General features: G+C 59.3%; 7 protein-coding genes across 7 annotated transcripts; 3 read left to right on the forward strand and 4 right to left on the reverse strand.

The window, feature by feature from the left end:
- Window positions 1-97: 97 nt before the first annotated feature.
- Window positions 98-1263, forward strand: SDRG_10932 (hypothetical protein). The gene is made up of 5 exons (XM_008616949.1): window positions 98-199; window positions 261-403; window positions 452-587; window positions 641-804; window positions 852-1263. The coding sequence occupies exons 1-5, from the start codon at window positions 121-123 to the stop codon at window positions 1137-1139; spliced, it is 810 nt and encodes a 269-aa protein (XP_008615171.1). The 5' UTR covers window positions 98-120; the 3' UTR covers window positions 1140-1263.
- Window positions 1188-3806, reverse strand: SDRG_10933 (hypothetical protein). The gene is made up of 3 exons (XM_008616950.1): window positions 3703-3806; window positions 1512-3569; window positions 1188-1462 (listed from the first exon to the last, which is right to left on the reverse strand). The coding sequence occupies exons 2-3, from the start codon at window positions 3551-3553 to the stop codon at window positions 1270-1272; spliced, it is 2235 nt and encodes a 744-aa protein (XP_008615172.1). The 5' UTR covers window positions 3554-3569; window positions 3703-3806; the 3' UTR covers window positions 1188-1269.
- A 949-nt stretch (window positions 3807-4755) lies between these two features.
- Window positions 4756-7523, reverse strand: SDRG_10934 (TKL protein kinase). The gene is made up of 10 exons (XM_008616951.1): window positions 7294-7523; window positions 7164-7247; window positions 7051-7116; window positions 6941-7006; window positions 6832-6897; window positions 6723-6788; window positions 6612-6677; window positions 6500-6565; window positions 6389-6451; window positions 4756-6344 (listed from the first exon to the last, which is right to left on the reverse strand). Exons 1-10 carry the CDS (start codon window positions 7515-7517, stop codon window positions 4865-4867), a joined length of 2247 nt encoding a protein of 748 aa, XP_008615173.1. The 5' UTR covers window positions 7518-7523; the 3' UTR covers window positions 4756-4864.
- A 598-nt stretch (window positions 7524-8121) lies between these two features.
- On the reverse strand, window positions 8122-10812 carry SDRG_10935 (TKL protein kinase; the record flags this gene model as incomplete). Its single annotated transcript, XM_008616952.1, has 10 exons — window positions 8122-9448; window positions 9498-9560; window positions 9611-9676; window positions 9723-9788; window positions 9850-9915; window positions 9964-10029; window positions 10078-10143; window positions 10192-10257; window positions 10308-10391; window positions 10433-10812. The coding sequence occupies 10 exons, from the start codon at window positions 10810-10812 to the stop codon at window positions 8122-8124; spliced, it is 2250 nt and encodes a 749-aa protein (XP_008615174.1).
- Window positions 10813-12184: 1372 nt separating this feature from the next.
- On the forward strand, window positions 12185-14561 carry SDRG_10936 (TKL protein kinase; the record flags this gene model as incomplete). Its single annotated transcript, XM_008616953.1, has 8 exons — window positions 12185-12387; window positions 12434-12517; window positions 12569-12634; window positions 12686-12835; window positions 12886-12951; window positions 12996-13061; window positions 13115-13177; window positions 13231-14561. The coding sequence occupies 8 exons, from the start codon at window positions 12185-12187 to the stop codon at window positions 14540-14542; spliced, it is 2010 nt and encodes a 669-aa protein (XP_008615175.1). The 3' UTR covers window positions 14543-14561.
- Window positions 14562-15017: 456 nt separating this feature from the next.
- On the reverse strand, window positions 15018-17691 carry SDRG_10937 (hypothetical protein). Its single transcript, XM_008616954.1, has 7 exons — window positions 17207-17691; window positions 16541-17159; window positions 16372-16487; window positions 15657-16308; window positions 15506-15608; window positions 15185-15455; window positions 15018-15138 (listed from the first exon to the last, which is right to left on the reverse strand). Exons 1-7 carry the CDS (start codon window positions 17654-17656, stop codon window positions 15076-15078), a joined length of 2274 nt encoding a protein of 757 aa, XP_008615176.1. The 5' UTR covers window positions 17657-17691; the 3' UTR covers window positions 15018-15075.
- Window positions 17692-19436: 1745 nt separating this feature from the next.
- Window positions 19437-20613, forward strand: SDRG_10938 (hypothetical protein; the record flags this gene model as incomplete). The annotated part of the gene is made up of 5 exons (XM_008616955.1): window positions 19437-19520; window positions 19578-19784; window positions 19846-20148; window positions 20195-20367; window positions 20408-20613. The coding sequence occupies 5 exons, from the start codon at window positions 19437-19439 to the stop codon at window positions 20583-20585; spliced, it is 945 nt and encodes a 314-aa protein (XP_008615177.1). The 3' UTR covers window positions 20586-20613.
- Between the last annotated feature and the right edge of the window lie 130 nt (window positions 20614-20743).

The raw sequence follows: 20743 nt of genomic DNA on the forward strand, positions 1-20743 counted from the left end.
CTGGCATACATTCTACAAGTAGAGAGCCAGAAGAGATGCATTAAAATGCGGCCCAATACAATGCCACCGAATCTTCGCTTTCGTGCCGGATACCACAGTCCAATTTCCGCCTTCTTCAATATGCCATCTTCTTCCGTTGCCGACCTCAGCAGCATCTTGACGTGCTCGATCGCAGTCCTCGGCGCCATGTACCCGCAAGGTAGACGACCTCTCCATGGGACCTAGGTAGACGCAAGCAGCTCATCGCCCACTTCCTGTAGATACCCATCTCATGGAGCTTGGCAGCATCGTCGGCGTCCCCGAGGTAGCCGAGCCCCAGAAGCCGACGGCCCCCATCAAGTTTATGGGCACGCGACTGCGTTGCATGGAGCTCGAAGAGAAACTGGCTGCGCTGATAGCCAAGGTACGGATCCCCATGGTTGGCAACGCTAAGCGAGCACGCGTGATGTAGCTCACGTCGGTCACGTACCCCTTCAAAGACGACGTGTTCGACGCCATGTCTTCACTGCGCCAGCACGACCAGATGCTGTGCGAGCTCGAAGAGTACATTTCCGCAGATCTCCCTGCGAAGGAAGAGTTCCTATACGGTACGACGTGCTTGAAATGTAGGCTCCGGCGACCCATGACTGCTCCGTACTAGGCAACTGCGCGAACATGCGCGCGACGATCCGCGAGACTATGCAGTACCTGCAAGTGCAACTCCAGACGACGTTTGACGCCAAGGGCCAAGCCGATTACCTCATGCGGCCCCTCCGTCGCAAAGTCCACCACGCGCGGAAGCTTCTCACGGTCCTTCGGAAAAAGGCAAGCGCCATCCTCCACCACCACGCGCTAACGATGACCATGCTTAGGTGTTTTTACACAACGACTCGACAGACGTGGGCGTCCAGCTGCATACGATCGAAGCGCTGCTCCTCGACGCGGAAGAGACCGATCTGCAGTTTGACTGCCACGCCTTCCATTACGGCCGCGATCTCTTAATAGAAGAAAAGGACCGCATCATTGCCGAGTGGAAGCTCGTGCGCCGGGACATTCGCCAAGTGCGGCGCGCGACCAAAGAAGGGCCAGCTTCGTCGTCGTCGCCGTCCAGCAGCAGCAGTCTCCTCGAGTTCCGCGCCGCGTCGCCATGCCAGTACTAATCCATGCTCGTGCTTGCAACAGTGGAAGAGACAAGAAAGGCGATTCGATGTCGTTTGCACGCAATACATTGTTTTTGTCTTTTTGTCGTTGGACAACCTTGCACTAATTTTACACCAACCCGCGGCTTCTTTAAATCGTTTGACATTGGTACTTCCAAATGCACGCAAAACAGTCGCCCGAGCCCGTGGCGAAGAAGGGCGACGCCGGCGACGACGCCACACTGATGACCGAGTTGCGGTACCCGCTGAGCGTCAGCACCGACCGTGCCGTCCGCGGGTCCCAGAAGATGACCGACCGATCCTTGGAGCCCGACATGATCCATCTACAAGACACGAGTGAGATCCTGGTCGCTAGAGGAGGAGGATGCGTACCGTCCATCGGGGGTGTAGGCGACCGAGAGGACAAAGTCCTTGTGGCCTTGGAAGAGCATGCGCGGCCGCGTGGTCGTGCGGCCCGACGCCGACACGTCCCAGAGCATAATGTTCTTGTCGAGCGAGCCAGAGATCACATTCTTGCCGTCCGGCGAAAACGCCAGCGAGTAGACCGAGTCGCAGTGGCCCTCCAAGCGGTCCATGAGCTGCGACGTCTCCGTGTTCCAAATGCGCACGACCTTGTCGAGCGACGCCGCCGCCAAGAGTCGGCCGTCCGGCGAGAGTGCCACGTTCGTGACACCATCGGCCGGGCCGCCCGTCTCCGTGCCAAACACGTGGCGGCACTCGCCCGAGCGCGCGTCCCAGAGACGCACCTTGCGGTCGCCCGAGCCCGAGACAATGAGGTTGTTGACGTAGTCGAGCGAGTAGATTTCGGCTTCGTGGCCGACGAGCGGCGGGCCTTCCTCGTTGGACGCAATGTCCCAGATGCGGATCGTGTTCTGGGGCATGCCGGCCACGAGCTTCGTGCCGTCGGGCGAGAAGCACACCGAGCGCACGTACGCGTCCTCGTTCTCGTTGGGCTGCGCGCCGTTGGCGTTGGTGATGGCCGGGCGCTGCACCCAGAAGGTGCGGGCACCGGTCGCGACGTCAAAGACCTGCGCCGTCTTGTGGCAGCCCGACGCCATCTTGGTCCCGTCCGCCGAGAAGCGGACGCAGCAGACGACGCTTTGGTGGTCGAGTGTGTGATGCATCTCGACGGTCGGGCGCTCCGTCTCCGGAAAGTGCGTGCTCGAGCCCTTGTTCGAGTACGTGATCGACCACTTGACCTTGCTCTGCTTGGAGCTCGACGAGCCGTTGGTCGAAAAGCCGGCATTGTTGCCGTTGGACGGCGTCGAGTTGCCACCGCCCGGCGCGGACGACGGCGGCGGCGTCACCGAGCCCGTCGACTCGTTCGTTTCGTTGTTCAAGTGGTGCATCTTGGGGTTGCCCGGCGACGACTGCATCGGTGCCGGGGCCGGCACCGACGACTTGCTCGAGCCGTTGCCACTCGACGACTTGCTTTCGGGGGCGCTCGACTTGATCTTCTTCATGACGGGCGACGAGTTGGCCGACGAGCCGCCAACGGCGGCCGACGCCGGCGGCGGGCCAGGAATGCGGTGGCGGTCGTCGTTCTTCATCACTTCACGGTCGTCGCCACGGCGGTCGAGGACATCGCGGCGGTCCGAGTCACGCGAGCTCGGGATGCCCGGCATGGCGCTACGACGGCCGGCCGTCGGCGTGTGAAGGTTGTTCTCAAGCGGCGCCAGCGAGGACGACTGCATCGGGGGAGGAGGGCCTTGGTGCGACGGGCGCTCGCGGCCACGCTGGTCACGCTCGTCGAGGCCGGCCGGACGGCCCATCGAGGGGGCCGGGGCGACACGGACGGGACTACCGCTGCGCTGGGAGCGCGCAGGCACCATCGGCTGGCCGGGGTTCATGGGCGGCATGACTTGCGGGGGCGGGGCCTGCTCGTCCGAACGATTCCGCTTGCCCGTCGACATGCCCATCTTGACACCGCCCTCCATTTGACGGCGCATACGGATGACGTCTTCCTCGTACTGCTGGCGCAAGCGGCGGTGGTTGTTCTCCAGCGCCTTGAGGGTCTGTTGAATCTGGTCCATCTCGGCGACCTGCGATTGGATCTTGCGCTCGAGCTCCATGTTTTCGATCTTGCTGATGTTAAGCTGCTGCAGGACGCTCTCAAACTCGTTCTTGGCGCTCTCGAGCATGTCAACAATGCGCGACGCGCTGCCGCTCACATGCGACGCTTGGTTCTGCGGCACGTTGACGACGCCGACGTTGGCGTTGCCGGGCGCGCCGGTCATTTGCATCGGGGGAATGTTGACGCTGGGGCCGCGGAGGTCGCGCATCTCCCGCATGTCGCGGATCGGGTTGACGTTGCCGACCGAGGGCACGTTGGGCACGCCGCCGCCGACCGCGCCGCCACCGTTCGGGTTCACTCGGCGGGGCACCGAGCCTGGTTGTCCACTTCCGGGGTACATGTTATAGATAGGTCTTCTAAGCACACATGCACAAGGATGAGATCTCGCCGCCCATGACCATGGTCGCCGCCGAAGCGCCCCGAAGCCGGCGCCGCCCGGCGGGCAGTCGCTCGGCGCCGAGGCTCGTCGACGTCGTCGGTGGCATCTACCTCTGTTGTTCGTGCTTGGTGCTTCCGGCTTCGATTCGGACGCCTGCTCGGTGTTGCTGGGGGAACCGTCAGTGGTCGGTCGCCCAAATTTGTGGTTAACAAAGAAATTCGAGTAATGAAGGAGGGACTTGTCCTCATCTTCGTTTTAAGCTTGCTTTCCGTATACCATAGTAAGCGGTCGCTATAATGTATACGCGCGACCCCGCCGATTTTAAAGCCCCCGCTTCAAGAATTGCCAACTGACAGTTTCAGTTTCTCTGTACGAGCCGACATCTTGGAATCTGTATGGACTCGATTTGAATTTTGAATTTTATCTGCGTGTCCATTAAAATCATGTTTTTAAATTCACTATGGGTTTGTATGTGGGCGGAATAAAAAGTGGCTGGTGCGAGAACAAGACGCCCGCGCCAGATGGCTCAGCGGATTGTCGTGGGAATAATAATATAACGCGAAAGAGGCAGGCCGCGTATTTAAATACAACGTGTTTAAAAAAGTGACTGGTGGAGAATTCCAGGCTTTTGGGTACCTTGTTGCGGGATCGCTCGTGCGACGTTCAACTTGGTGCGGAGGGATGTAGCGGCGCGGGCGACGACTATACAAGTCACTTCGCTGGAAACCGCGCACTGGCCCTTTATCCGGACGCGCGCAGTCTCCCGGCATCGCATCCGGCATGCGAATGCGACAAACGCACACGACGACGACGACGATGGCGTCATGGCGCCACGGATAGAATCACCGTCATTAGCCATGATCCACCCTAATGGGCAGCGATACATCCCACGATGAAAGCAAGGACGCGTCGTGCATGAGGGCACAAGGACGACCGAGGTATCTTCGATAAGAACTCGGCGTTGGAGCGCCGCAGGAGTGACGATCCAGCACCGATCAGGGCGTCCACGAGAGACTTGAACCTGCGCACCAATCAGCGGCCACCGCGCACGACTGCATCCGTTCCATTGTGTTGCGTGTGTTTAGCCAACTCCGTGTCTATACAACAACGGGGCACATATTCCACCGCGATGCGCGCCCTCGTTCGAATATTGGCGGCTACCGGGATGGGGCACGGCCCAAGTGATATCATATTGGCATCCCCTGCGCACTCAATATGTGAATATCAATATGTAATATGGGGCGGTTGGGAATGACTAATAAATACGCGGTCTCATGCAGCCGTCGACGACGCGGGCTTGAGGCGCTGGAACCAGGCGCGGAGCTCGGCCGCGCTCGGGCGGTCCTCGGGGTAGTAGGCAAGGCAGCGCCGAGCAATGTCCAAGATGGCAGGCGGGCACGTGTGCGAGAAGGACGGGCGCAGCTGCCCCGTCGTGACGAGCACGGCGACGCGGGACTTGGCCATCGTCAGCGAGACCTGCGAGTCGGGCGAGCACATGGCCACGTTCGAGTAGGGTACGATGCAGAGGTCGACCTCGGACATGGCGACGCCGAACGAGTAGATGTCGGCCTTTTCGCTGTACCGGACGCCTTTGAGCACTTCGGGTGCGATCCATGGCACGGTGCCAATCTCGGCCGTCATGACGAGGTCGCTGTCGCCGTAGCTCCGGCTCGCGCCAAAGTCAGCGAGCTTGGCGACCCAGTTGGCATCGAGGAGCACGTTCTTGGTCTTGACATCGCGATGGACGATGGTCGGGTGGAGGCAATGGAGGTAGGCGAGCGCGTCGGCCATGTCGGCGAGGATCGACACCTTGGACACCGGGCAGCACGGGTCGTACTCGGTGAATATCGAGAGCTCGGTCACGTCGCTCACTGTGAGGCGCGGGAGGGCCTTCTCGTCGCTGGGCATCGGCAAGGCCGCGGCGCTCAGGACGTTCCATGGCAATACGATCTCACTCTTGCTGCGCTCGAGGAGGCTCCAGACGTCGCCATTCGGCATGTACTCGGTGAGCGACGAGATGTTGTACAGCGTTGTCCACGTGATCCCGACAAAGGTCACAATCTTGGGGTGGCAGAGGCGCGCGCCAAGGTCGATCTCGAGCATAAAGTCTTCAATGCGCCCGAGGTCGTCGGCGAACTGCGGCAAAACGCGCTTCATGGCCACGCGCAGCGGCGGCATGCGGTGCTTCTGCGACGGGTAGATGGTCGCGAGGTACACGATGCCAAAGCCGCCGCGCGCAATGACGCGGTCGCGTACGATCGTGTTGGGCGGCACAAAGCACGACTGGAACCGGGCTTCGAACCGAATGTCGTTGGCGAGGAGGCCGTACCCGACCGTCGGGCGGCTCTCGAGCATGAGCACGCTCGACGGCTGGTCTTCGCAGAACCACACTTGCTTGCTTCGCTTGGCCAGTTGGTACCGCCGCCGATAGCAGCAGCAGCCCGCGATCGCAATCGCCAAGAGCACGCTCACGACCGCGAGTGCGACCCACGCCACGGGCAGGAGACTGGCACTGCTTGTCGTGCCCTCGGTGGGTTGCAGCGCGCCGGTCAATGTGATGACGTCGGCGGCAGCACTCTCCACGAGGCAAAGGGGGATGGTGTGCAGCACGCGGGCTGGCGCATGGCCACCACGGCAGGTCACGTTGCGTCGCGCGTCGTCTTGCGAGCAGTTGCCGTCAAAAAGAGATGCGAGGTGCTCCAGCTGACTTGCGCTGGTGTACAAGACCAGAGAAGGGTTGCCACAGAGGCATCTAGGCGCGCATGAGCTACGACGTACGAGTTTGCAGCACCGTACAACGAGGTGAGGGACGGTGGAAAGGCTGCTGCCATGTCCCGCAGGTCGTTGTTGGCCAGCGATCTATTATAGATGTGTGTCATCACGAGAGATGGCGAGGTGGTAGCGTACAAGCGCCGCAGCTGTGACGGCCACACGAGTTGGCTTACGTTGCCAAGTTTGTTGAACGAGAGATCGCTATAAGAATAAGGATGATGGTCGCCCAACGAGTCCAGCGCCGTACAGATCCTCGAGGTGTTGCGGGAGCACAATGCCGCCCAATGTCGCAATGCGGTTGCCCGAGAGATTCCTACGACCACGTATTGGCTCGAGGACATCTGCACGACGGACGTACAGTGTGCGCAGCGTCGCAGGAAGTGCAATGTCGCCCAGAGACGAGAGGCGGTTCCGTGCGAGCGACCTACGCACGGTTGTCAGCGACAAGATATGGGCACGCTGCGTACAAATATTGGAGCGACGGCGGCAGCTTGACCGCGTCCAGCGATGAGATGGAATTGCCGCTTACATCTCTAGAAACGTGCTGTGAGCTCCGTGCAGCTGCAGTGGACGTACAAGTGCGCGAGGTTCGTGTTCATCGAGAGGTCCCCGAGCGTCGCAATGACATTGTCGTGCACGTCCCTACCCAAGGATAAGATGTTGTGGCGACGGCGGAGAGGTCGTGCCAATGTGTGGTGCCTGCGGGCAGATGAACGTGATCGAGGCTTGTGAGCGCATTGTTCGGGAACGCTCTACACGGCTTGTTGGAGAATGCAGCGTAACGTAGCAGGGGAGGTACAAGCGCTGGGCGAGGACGGCACGGCCCGCTGAGTCAACCCGCAAGTCGTGCGGCAGGCGCTCGAGCCCGACGTTGTCGAGGACACTAAGAAACGAACGTCAAACCTCGCCTTGGATCAGTTGCGTCGTACACGCTGGTGGCGTTGGCAGGCAAGGCCTCGATGTCTGTGAACGGCAAGCTGCAATTGACGACGACGTCCCACTCCGTGCTGTTCGCGACGGGAAAGAGCGTCCCGTTCGGGTACTGCACGCAGGCACCGTCGAGGCACACCGTGCGCAGTGTCGGTCTCTCGACAATGCCGATAGCGGCCATGGCGGCGGTAGCGCTAAGGAGCACGACACCGAGCGTGACCATCGTCACGTCTAATCCGAAAGTGGCCGAATTTTGGGCAACGCAAAGAGCCGGCCGACGATCTGAGCGGAAGGCAACGAGAAGCCAACGCCGCCTTTCGCACCGGAACGCAGCGCTCAGACTGGTGCACACTATACGCGATAGCACTCAGATCTTATCGCGCCGTCAACGCCTTCTCCAGCCACGCACCGCTGTGGGATCTCGGCCCGGTTCGGACGCATCGTCGACAGGCGATAATTTGCCAATCGAAGTTCGAAGTTCGAAGCAGCCGCAGCAGCCTGCCACGTCACCCGAGGTGGGTTTTGGATTCGCGTTCCCTGCGCAAGTCGGTCGTCCCACACGATGTAGCGGCGCCGGTTGCGTAACGTCGTCGCATTGGCTTGAGAGTATGACGCTTTTCGCGTCGTTTTTGGCGTATGTGCATGATTGCTGCGCGGCGGAGCCTCATCTGTGTGCAAAAGCAGGCGCTACGAACCAGCAGTGGGGCCGCTATCACTTTCAAGTTCGAAAGCTACTAGGATTACATGATACGTTATGGACGTTATGGTCGTGGTCCCCAAGGCGAGGGCGACGTAGTTACAGCTAGATTCAAACGTAGTGCCCGCGCTCAGAGCGAGAGGCGTTCGAGCCACGCTGCGAGCTGCGCGGCACTCGGCCTGTCGTCTGGGTCGTGCGAGAGACATTGACGAGCGATATCGAGCACGACGGATGGACACGATGGCGAAAACGACGGCTGGAGCGTCCCTTTCACAACGCGCATCGCAATGTTGGCCGACGCGAGCGCGACCGAGTTGCCGTCGGCGCTCGGGCAGCAGTCGTGGAGGTTGGAGTACGGCACTTTGGCCGTGTCGACTTCGGAGACGAGGACGCCGAACGAGTAAATGTCGGCCTTTTCACTGTACCGCGTGCCTTTGAGCACCTCGGGGGCGATCCATGGCACGGTGCCAATCTCGGCCGTCATGGTGTGGTCGGCGCACTCACGGCTCGCGCCAAAGTCGCCGAGCTTGGCGACATACACGTCGTTCAAGAGGACGTTCTTGGCCTTCAAATCGCGGTGCACGACGACGGGCGAGAGCGCGTGGAGGTAAACCAGCGCTGCAATCACGTCTTGCAGAATCGATGCCTTCGAGACGCCCGGCCCGTGCCACGTGAGCCCATGGCTCCGCTTGAGAAACTGCCAGAGGTCGCCGTGCGACATGAACTCGTAGATGGCCGACAAATTGTACACACTTGTCCATGTCATCCCGACAAATGCGACAATGTTGGGGTGCTCGAGTCTGGCGCTGAGGCGGATCTCGGCCATAAAGTCTTCGAGTACGTTCGGGTCGTCCGCGCGCGTCGGCAGGATGCGCTTCATTGCGACCGGGTGGGACCCGTGGATCGATGCGCGGTACACGATGCCGCAACCGCCGCGCGCGAGCACGGCGTGGCGCTCGACGTCCGACGCCGGCACGCGCCGTGAGCGCAGCACCGGGTCAAAACGCACGTCGTTGGGGATCGAAATCGGCGTCTGGAGCTGCAGGTGCGTCTCGTGGCTTGTCGACGATTGCCATTTGGTCGCTCGGCGGCGATACAACGTGGTCGTCAAGAGAAGCGTGAGAAGGAGAAGCATGCCACCGGCCGCGACGCCAACGACGTGGAGGTAGCCCTCGGACGGTGTGCTCACACTGCCCGTGGACGCCTCGTTGTCGGGCAGCATGCAGATCGGAAAGATGTCAAAGAGCAGCCGCGTGTGCGTGTGGTTGACGCACGTCGTATTGGTGAGCGTCGTGCTAAGGACAATGTCGCACGGTCCCTGGAAGTTCCACTTGCCCGACACACCACGGTGCATATCGTACGTGAGCGACGACTTGTTGGGGTTGCGAAGCCGCGAGAGGAGCTCGAACTGCGAATTGTTGGCGTAAAAGGCTGTAATGGGGTTGCCTGCCAGACACCTACACGAGTTGGACAGATGCAGGACGCTGCAAATCGCGTCGTACGTACAAGGACGAGAGGGACGACGGGAAGTTGGCGCGCACTTCGGTGATGCGGTTGTGCGCGAGCTGCCTACGTGGCAAGGATAAGGTCAACGCCATGTCGCGCAACTTATGCCGCACAGCTGATCGAGCGTCGATGGAAATGCAGCGTCGTCCAACGACGTGATGGCGTTGAACGAGAGGCCCCTAGTCAAGATGAGGAACCGCAGTTCACACGTAGCCAAGCACGGACAAGTCGAGGAGGTTGGTCGGCCACGACACATTGGCCAGAGACGTGAGCTGATTGCCTTGGAGATCCCTACGTACCCATGACAATATCGGTAAGATCTTGGTGCAACGTGGCGATAACGATAAGGTACAAAGTCTGCAGTGCCGACGGGAAGCGGACGTCGACGAGGCTCGTGAGGTTGTTGTACATAGGAAAACTACACCAAGTGCGGTGAGCCCTCGTAACGCAAAGCGCGTCGACGAACAAGTGCAGGAGCGACGACGGAAAAATCGCATCGACGAGGGATTGGAGACGGTTGAACCCGACCAGTCTAGCCACAACTGTAACCTCAACCGCGACCACGGTTAGTCCGACGTACAGAAACGTGATGTGCCGGCTGCGGCTCAAATCGCCCAGGTGCTCGATCTGGTTGTTCGAGAGCTCTCTAATGCGTTCACTTGAGCCATGGGAGTGAACCAACCACGAGGCGTACAAGACGTCGATCGTGTCGGGAAAGCGGACGCCGCTGATCGTCGTGATGGCGTTACTGACCATTTGACTAGACAAAATATATCTGTGAGAAAGGCGCATGTTGAAAAATGCACGTACACACGGTTCGCAATGACGGGACGGCCGCGATCGTCCATCGAGAGGTCGTCGTGAAGCGTTTGGATCCCCAGGTTGTCCAGAAGGCTAATAATCATTAATGCGCGCACAGAGCCTGCGCGACGTACATGGTGGACGCATACGACGGGAGGTGCTCGACGTGTTCGATCGTGAGGTTGTTTCGGATCGCGTACAAGTAGCCAAACTTGAGCGACCCCCGTGCGTCGACGGCCGCGACGTCGGCGCCACGCGCGACGCGTCCATCTGGGAACCAGACGCACGACGGGAACTCGGTCGTCCAGTTGGTCGCAACGACGCCGTCGAAAGTGATGGTGTTGTCGTCGTCGTTGGTTGTGGTAAAGTTGACGCCGCGACAGTCGGTCGTGAGCGTCGTCATTGTCACATTGCGCGGGTGCCGTGACGGTAATAACGTGCCCCATGAGACGGACTCGTTCAGAGCTGCGAGCGCGCCGAGCGGGCACCACAACAGCAGAATTCGCTTCCACATTGCACAGAAATGTAAAGTGAGACGACGCAACGTCGACGCATTGTGGGGCCGTAATGAGCCAGACGAAATCGAACGTCTCGCAACAAGAGTAGCCAAAACGTACCGACCAATCGGAGCGCGCGCTACACACATATGGTCATCAACGCGCGTCTTCGTCTCAGTATGACCATACTCGCAGTAAGTTCCGAACCTACCAAGAAGCTCCCTTCTTGACTCGATCAACCCACGCAATGCGCACCATGAGCCACCTCGTAGACACCCCTCGACGACAAGAGAGTCGGTTTTCTAGTCGATACCAGTCGCTCGAGCCTTGCTTGCAGTACGTACTGAGAGTGGGTTGGCACACTGCGCATGAACGACTGCGCCGGCTCTTTCCCATGTGGTCGCACGTTTCAAATCTCATGGCCACGGTAGGCTGCATGCCGCGTTGGCCCAAGGTGCCAGGTACTGCCAGTCCTACATCGAGGCGTCACTTTCTGATACGCACTGGAGCGAAGACGTCGTTGCAGATCATGCGTAGTGCAATCGATGGCAGCGCCAGTTTGGAAGGCTTTCGCTCGCCAACCGACAAACCGAGTGCGACGACGACGATTCCGATCCGTCGATGCTCCTCTCTTCGCTTCGATCTACAGAGTAAACGATCACGCGTGCTTAATCTTTTGATATCGTACGGGTGGAGTGCGCTGTCCGAAGCTCGTGCCTTGCGTGGCTACCGTATATCGACCGTGTACTCGACGCCAGACTGCTCGAACTACGCAGCCTCTACGTGAGCAGTGTGGTGGCGCGACGGGCCGTGAACGACTGATATGGCAGCTGCTACGACTAGAATGAATACCATTCGCAGTCGCATCTCAACCGTACGTTGTGGGACGTAGGTGCTCACAGACGAACACAGAATCCAGGGCTAGACTGCTAGACTCTATAACAGAGTCAAGGGACACGTTCATCTGCAAAGGTGTCGGGCTACACTGTGCGCGGGACGAGAGCTACCCAGAGAAACATGCGCGCGTGAAGATGCATCCGCTTTGCTTCGTGGTTTTGCAGCAGCGAAAAGCGTAGTACAACGACGGTCTGTTGGCTGTCGAAGGCCATGACGTGGCGCAACCTGTGTTATTGGTCACATTTTACACGTGTTTTTTGGTGTTTTTCACGGTGGTTTTCTGTCGTGCCAAGTACAGTGCGCAAGTGCTCAGTGGCAGCACCCAGGCGCGCGGGTATGGTACGCGTTCGAATTGGCGCCGTGTCAGCGTCGTCGCTGTATGTCCCTCGCCGAACGCGACGTGATTGTGGGACGCTGAGTATACACGCCACTTTGCACCGACCACTGGGTGCTAGTAGTGCTCGGGTTGAGGCACTCACATTGCCTTTTGCGATGACCGACGTAGCTGTCGTCGCCTTTCCAGCGCTGACGACGCTCATCGGCACCGCGATCAACGCGAGCTACTTCGCGAGCGTCGTCGACCCCAACGGGACCCACCTCGTCGACATCGTGGTTGAATCGACAGCCGAATTTGCGCTGCCAACAGGGACCCTCGTCAACGTCGTGCAGAGCTTTCCGCGATACCCGAGCTCCATGTACGCTAGTGTTTCCTCTTGTGCTCTCTCACACACGTGCGAGTAGCAACCTCGCCTACGCCGGGATCTCGCAGCTGCGCCCCGAGCTCGCGGCCGATGACAACAACATGTGGGTCATGGCCACGCGACTGTACGCTGTCGATTGATGCACTTGAATCTAACTGCGTCGATACTGGTGCAGGAATCTGAGTCACAATGCACTCAAGAGCATTGCCAACGTTCACTTTCCGTCCAAAGTGGCCATTTTGTACGGTCCAGTGACCCTCGTTCTTGGAATTGCTGAGGCGACCATGGGTAGGGACGTGAGCTACAACGCTTTGGGGTGTCTTGGCCGAGTGAACCCGTTGCCGAGCGTCTCGGAGAGCACGGCGCTCAATCAGTTGTATCTCAAAAGCAACCACATCACGTCGCTTCTGGACGCTGAGTTTCCACCCGGACTCCAAGTCTTGTACGGGTCGCCTCTTTGCATCTCGTTGCCTCATGCTTTTCATCGCGTAGGGACCTCGAAGACAATGCGATTGATTCGCTGACCAACGTCAAGTGGCCCGTGGCACTGGAGCGCTTGTACTAACGTGCCCGATGTGTCTGGAGCTGATGCGGTCGACTAGGTCCTTGGCGCGCAACCGGCTTCGGAGTAGCGTCAGTGCTCGGTTTCCCGATACGCTCTTGCACCTGTATGCTCGTTGGGCGTCGTATAAGAATGTCAATTACGCTAATATTTGCGTAGCAACCTCGAGGCCAACAACTTCTCGATACTCCACGTCGCCTTGCCCCCACGGCTTAAAACACTGTACAGAGACATCTCACTTGCCAAGCGTTGGCTCACCCACGCTGTGCCCGTAGCTCCCTCGGCGACAACCCACTTCAGTCGCTCTTTGCGACGCCGCTGCAATTCGACCGACTCGCGCGCCTCGACAACTTGACGCTACCACATCAAAACCTGAGCTGCAATGCGTCCACCGAGACGCGTCTTCTCTGGAACCAAATTCCCATCTGCATGATACCCGACGCGTCGACACCCGAGAGCGCGGCATCGCCGTCAGCGGACGCGTGGATCTATGCGATCCTCGGCCTGACCTCGGCGTGCGTGGTCGTGATATTTGTCCTTCTCGCCTACCGCGCCAAGCACCGACGCCGCAAAGCGCTCGCCGAGAACGAAGCGGCGTATGGAAAGCTCTCGGACACGGCCTTCCTCGTGAAAGACCTGCGCATCGACCCGGCGCTGCGGCGGTGTCGCATTCCCGCGAGCTGTCTCACGCGCGGCGCGCTCGTGGCCAAGGGCGGGTTTGGTGTCGTGCACGTCGCGACGCTCAACCGCAGTCCCGAGTTTGTGGACCGCACCGTTGCGCTCAAGAGTCTTCGCCCCGAGCGCGTGCACGAGCTTCGAGCTGTCCAAGCGTTTGTCGAGGAGATCCGGCTCGGCGCCTCGCTGCGCCACGACAACATTGTCGGGTTCATCGGCATCACGTTTGCGTCGGCGCAAAGCCCCACCGCGGTCCTCGAGTACATGGCGCGCGGCGATCTCTGGAGCGTCCTGAGCACCGACCAGCGGTTTGTGTGGGCGACGGCTGAGAACGCACCACACACACCTGGAGCGATTCGGAGCAAGGAGGCTGTCTGCTGCGACGTCGCCCGAGGTTTGGCCTATCTGCACAGCGAGGTGACGCCCGCCGTGATCCACCGCGACCTCAAGTCCAAGAACGTCTTACTCAACGAGGCGTATGTCGCCAAGCTCAGCGATTTTGGCACAAGCCGCGAGTTTGGACCAGACGACCACGTGCTGACGGCCGAGGTGGGCACGGTGCCGTGGATCGCGCCCGAAGTGCTCAAGGGCACGCGGTACAGCGAAAAGGCCGACATCTACTCGTTCGGCGTCCTTCTCTCGGAGCTCGACACGCACCAAGTGCCGTACTTTAACCAGATCGTGACGCTGCCTATCGGCGGCATCAACGTTACCCTCACCAAAGCCCGAATCGCGATGCTTGTCGCTGCCAACGAGCTCCGACCCGCGTTCTCGCGGTCGTGTCCGCCGGCGATCTTGGCCATCGCCACACGCTGCCTCGCGCACGAGCCCGACGAGCGGCCGACCGCACGGCAGCTTCTGTCCTCTCTGTCCTCTCTGTGCCTCGAGGGTGAAGACTATCATGTCGTATAATATATGTTGCGTTGACGAGCTTGTTCGTGCTGATGCGCTGGCCGTGCTGGCAGCAATGGAGGCGAGGTGGCTTCAAGTTGCGTGATTTCAGTCCTTCGATATCCGGATAATATAACCGGATACCGGAGCTTGTGGTGGTCGGACGCAATTGCATTTGATCGACGTAGCAAGAGTATGGGATGGCCATGATGATCCAAGTACCGCTCGAGGTCCGGCAGCCAACGATGTGCATGTAGCGTACAGCAGCGACGACGTCTGCGCGTGGCTGGAGCAAGCCCTCCTCCTCCTGCGAGGCAGACCCTGGGACGCACGAGCTGCGTCAACGTCGTCGTACAGCAAACAATCTCCACCCAGGCGAGGAACCTCTGTACAAGCACTCGAGTGTTCTAGAAGGATGTGGATGCCATGACTCCGTGCATGCTGCTACAATGCATCGTCGGTGGTCTTGCCATCGACCAGAAGAGAGCAATCAAAAGGCGAAGCTGAGCCATCCCATGTAGAGATCAAATGCTATTACTAGTTGACCCATGCTTTTACTCGTCTTCGTCTTCACTCGCATCGATCTCCAGTGCATTGGCGGGCCGCGCCTTGCCAATCTATATCGTATCAGAGATGGAGGCAAAAACGAAGGCTACGGCCCACCTCCTGCTGCAGGGCCTCTTCCAAGAGCTCCAAGGTGACCTTGGTCGCATGGATGTCGCTGCGCAGACAAGCCAGCGCGGCTTCTTGGAACACTGCATTGAGCTGGCCCACGGACGCGCCTTCGGTCGCCGCGACGAGCCACTGCGTAAAGGCGTCGGCGGTTGCAAAGCGGTCTTGGATCGCGACGGGTGTCTGCGCCAGCAAGTGGGTGATGACCTCGGCGCGCGCGTCTGCGTCTGGAAACGTGAGCCCAATCTCAAGGTCAAAGCGCCTATCGAGCATTATCAGCCAGCTGCACACAACACAGGTTGCGAGTAGTACCCGGGGCGCAAGATCGCAGGGTCGAGCTGGCTGGCGTGCGTCGTCGTCGCCACGAGCACCACGTGCTGACGCAGGAACGCCTCGTGCGTCATCGTGCGCATGGCTACGACAAATGCAATGAGTTTAGCACCGTCTCAAGGTGTCATGGGACCTGACGCCGACGACGACGAGCCGACGCCGTCCATTTCCAAGAGCAACATGGAGAGGACGCGGTCGAATGTCTGCTCGGAGCTCGTGTCAAAACCGCGGACCGGCGCCAAACTCTCAATCTGATCAAAGAGGAGGACGCAGGGCGCAGCGAGGCGCGCGGTGGCAAAGAGCGCCGAGAGCGCCTGTTCCGTGCCACCGACAACTTTCGTGACCAAGTCGGTGCACATGACGGGTACGACGGTCGCGTGGGCACCGACCGTCGCCGACACATACGCGAGCGCGTGGCTCTTGCCGCTCCCCGACGGGCCCGTGAGGAGGACACCCCGGGGCGGCGGGATGCCCATTCGCCGGTACGCCGACGAGTCGCGCAGCGGCCCGACGACCGCGACATCGAGTGTCTGGAGCGCGTCAGCCACGCCAAACATGGGCACAAGAAGCGAGGTGGCGGTCTTTTGGCCTTGGAGCACCGACGGGCGCACGACGCGAAGCCCAGCCTCAATGTGGTGAGCCTCCAGGCGGCCCGGGGCGCCGTTCACCACGGACGCCATGGCGGCTTCGCGGACGAGGCTGAGGAGGTCAGCACCAACAAAGCCCGACGTCCGCGCCGCCATGAGCTCGAGCAAGTCACTTTGCACGTCCATGTGCCGACATATCTAGACCAAGAAGCGGTCAGTTCTCCCCTCGGGGAATAGACAGTGAGTGGTATGGCATTCTACCGTCGTCAAGACGGCGTGGCGCTCGGGCAGCGTCGGCGGTGCCATGCTGAGGCACAGATCCAATCGTTTGTTGGTCGTGAGCGCAGGGTCCAGCACATCTCTGCGGTTTGTCGTTGCTAACGTACGCACATAAGAGAGCGATACCAAATAACGAAGGACGATGGTCTACCGAGGACAGCGACGTGGCGAGGAAGAGTCCGAAGTACCGCGAGGAGCGTCGCAAGCACCGACTTGTCGAGCGCCGTCTCGGAACTAGCTGCGATCGCATCGACGTCTTCGAGGACGACGACGGTCCATGGTGCCCGCGACGCCTCGTGGAAGATGTCGAGAATCTTGTGTTCGGACGCGCCGGCGTTGGTCTGAAACACATCGGGCGACGAGACAAAATGGAAGCGCAAATTGGGAATCGAACCCGCGAGGAGCCGCAAAAAGTGCGACTTGCCGACGCCGGGGACACCGACGAGCAGCGCACCGACACCGTGGGAGTTCGAGGTACCTTCCTGGAACCGCTGCGTGAGGAAACCAATCGTGTCGTGCACGACGGACGCATGACAGGCGAGCTCCCGCGCAACGTCCACTGCCGCCGACGCGTGAATCGGTCGACCGCATGACGAAGACGACGAAGATAAAGTGCCGTTTGAGAAGGTCACAGTCGTGGTTGCCGTGACACAGCTCGCAAAGCTGCTGTCGTCGTCTGCGTCAACAGAAGCGACAACTGCGATGTCGAGGTCATTGCGCCATCGCAACGGTATCCGCCGACCGGGCCAGACGAGCGTTCCCATGAGCAGCTACAAGCAGCCATGGTGATCCGCAGGTCGAGTACGCAACACGTTACCTTCGGCGCCAATTGCTCCATGGCCAGAAGGATCTTGCGCGTATAGGCAGTGGGCGCCATGTTCATCGTCAGGTGCAGGCGGAGGGTGGCTGGTATGAGGTTGTTGTCGAGCTGCTCGAGGTGTAGCGTCGTCGCCGCCGCTTCGCCGAGCGCTGTCAAGAGCCCCAATGACGGTATCGCAACTGATGCAAGATTCTCAACGTTGATGGCGGCTAACGCGGCCCCAAGGTCGTGTGCCGGAAGCTCGCGGACGTGGCGGATCTGGGCCACCGCTCGCGGCTCGTTCGTGGCGAAGCGCAGGACCGCCAGCGTGGGCTTTGTGATCTGGTGCGTGAACGCGGCAAAGACATCGCCTTGGACATAGAGAAGGCTGCGCGTGTCCACTGCGCTGGACTCCAAGGCCAGGGCTGCCGGCCCGGCGGCCGCGATCGCCACCTCGATGCTGCCCATTGAAGCTCGCCTTGAATCGCGACGTTTGATTGGTCAATTCCAGTTTGACTAAACCCACCCAACCATTCCATGTCGCGCTGGCGAAATTTTGCCCAGGAAGCTTGCAACACTATGGTCATCCATGGTCGTTCGTTGGGCACTGGATCTTCTTGGCTTCTACACGAAGCGCACTTCTACGGCTTTGTGGTCCTGGCTGGGTTTTTCGAGTATCATCGTTCCTATTCTCTTACATACTGAAACCAGCTACCGGTACATTGGTTCAACTTCGTCGCGGTCGTTCGAGTGAGGACTCGCACCGACTTGCCTTCCTCAGCTCATTGATGCACCAACCCGTGGATACGAATAGCTCATCGCGATCCACAGCCATGCTGCGACAACAGACTATCGTTCCGAGTTGTGTGTGCAAATACATGTAAGTCCTGGAGTTCTGATATGCAATACCACTCACTGATCTTGAACCGGGCGCTGTATGTAGCTTGGCTTCGGTGGGCAATGTTGACGGCCAGTGGCACGGACATCATCAGGCGTATGAACGTTGGCGGTAAGGTGGCCTTGTTCGTCGCGTCGCGCGGCTTTGATGTGGCCAACGCACGGGCTGGCTAAATGCACGCAGCAATTCCATCGTGCCAGTTCCCGCGCAAATTTTGATGGGGATGTTTCATCACGCGAACCGTCACTTCGCTCCTCCCAGGTGCCATCGCCACCCAAGCATCAACATACCCTTGCACACGCTTGGCAAGCTTCATGTCCACAGGGTTGGAACTTGAAGGTATAGGACATGTGCAGCCTTCGACTGACAGCGCACGTGGCTACGCTCTGTATCGTCGCGTTGCGATAACTGTGCCAATATTTGCGTCTGATTCTAGACGGAGCACATCGCAAGACGACTGCAGTAACGACTACCGTCGTTCAATGGGCGGCCAGGAGACGACGACGCGAGGGCACATGCAACGGCCCGAAAATTTCCTTCAACCCTTGCTCATGCTTACGACGAGCTACGCTGGCGTCATTGCCGTTCACTGCTGGACGCATCTACGCTTATGACTGTCTAGTCTAGTCAGAGAGGACTAGACTTCACGGCCTGCCAGTAAGGACAATGACAAGCCCACAGTACAGTGAACAGCATTCGAGCCTGGAGAACCGGAACCGTAAGCATCATCGGCAGCGGACGGCGTGAGGCGTTCACGTGGAGAGACGCATTGATGTACACAATTGTTTCAGGCGAGACAAGCACCTCGTTCCGTTCTCTGTTACGAAGCCCCGTATCTGTGATGTGTCCCGATGCCAGCAACGTCTCGGCGGTGATCAAGACGAAACCGCAGTCGCCACGTGGTTAAACGGGTAAACTAGCAGCACTGGTATTCCACGAGAGGTACAGTACAGTAATACACAACTGATGACAATGGATTTACGATATGAGACCATCACGGCCCGCTGATTGCAGCCGACAAGTCTCTGCCATACAGAGCGACCCCGGAATCATCATTATTGATAACCGACAGACCGAAACGAGTCGGTCGCTAACCGGAACGAGTCTGTCGTTAACCTAACGAGTCGGTCGCCGAGTCAATGGTAGTCATAGACGCTGCATCTCTCACACTGTACTGGCCTTCATCGTTTGTTGCTTCCTGCTGCGCTACGTGGCTAGTTACGTCTGAAAATTTAAGAGGCGTCAAGTGCCTCGTACGGTGCGATCTTTGCTTGGACGGTGTGGGTGGTCCTTCCAGCTGGCGCTGCCACGTGGTGGTGGTGGTAGCGCAGCGTGGTCGTCACTTTTCAAATGACGATCTTGACAAACGAGGCCCTCGAACGTCGGCGCGCTCGGAAGCGCAAAAACACCCAGGCCTGGCGGCTCAAGGAGCACGTACGAACGTCGTTCTCTTTCGACTTTCATCGGTGATGGAATCATCTCCTTTCGTAGCAACTCATGGAGTCGCTACGGCAGCAAGTGGAGGCGCTCGAGCGCCAGCTCCGAAAAGATGCCGAAGTTCGAACAACAGACCTCGTGCCGCGTAGCAGCGAGCTCGAAGCGCTGCGCCAACAAGAGACTATGCTCACCCAGCAAAACGCCAAGCTGCGCGAGGCGCTGGCACGACGGCAAGCGCTCTTCGCCCTCCCGACCCAACTCGTACGTCCATTGACAATTAGCGCCTCAGCGATTGCAGACCGACAATTTTTTGTTTGTGTAGCCCCCGTTTCGGTTGGCCGACCCTCGGCTCTACGACAACGTGTTTCTTCTTCACCAAGTGGAAGCCACGCTCCAGTGCCTCTCCGAGACGGTGCCCCCCGCGCTTGCCCATGCGCACCCCGAGATGCTTCGCGGGTGGTCCACCAAGCACGCCTGCAACGGCGGTCTCGTGTACGTCGACGCCACGTGCAGCCTCGGGCCCGATGCGTCGACCGATATGCAGTCGGCTTGCGATGCGCACTGGGAAGTCTTCAACGACAAGGAGCTCTACTCGCAAATGAATGCCCATGCGCTCGACTACAAGGTACTACGCAATGCCTTCACACCCATACGCTAACACACATGTGTAGGTCATCCACCGAGCGCATGACGACATGCTAGTCGCTTGCTCGACGATCCTCTTTCCTGACAACGTGCTCGTCACGCGCTACATGATCCTCTACAAGATACGATTCCGTGATGGCTTTCACTCGTGCTGCATGAGTTTTGCACCCGACCTGAGCGAGATAACGACGTGCACATTGTACGCAGTTGACGTCGTCGTTGATCTCATGTGCGAGTAGGATGAAGTATGCAATCGTGCATGGCAGCGTCGTCGCCCAAGCCCTCTCGCGGAGCAGCGTGCCACGCCACCTCGATTCAACCATTCTAGTGCCCAGGATGATCGAGCAGCTCTCCAAGTGGCTCGACCAGATATCACCACGAGTCGACCACAACACTGAGTTCACCGTGGCTCTGTGACCAAAAATGTACCTGGCGTTCAGGCCCTTCCCACTTTGGCTGATATCACTTGCTTTGATCGTTTCGTCCTTGCGTTAGCGCCGATTTTGACCGCATAAAGACAGAGCAATGACACAATATGTGAAATGGTGGTGATGGTGACACCGACGATTTTGTAC

The sequence above is a fragment of the Saprolegnia diclina genome, assembly GCF_000281045.1.
Source record: "Saprolegnia diclina VS20 unplaced genomic scaffold supercont1.38, whole genome shotgun sequence".
Classification (NCBI taxonomy): domain Eukaryota; phylum Oomycota; class Saprolegniomycetes; order Saprolegniales; family Saprolegniaceae; genus Saprolegnia; species Saprolegnia diclina.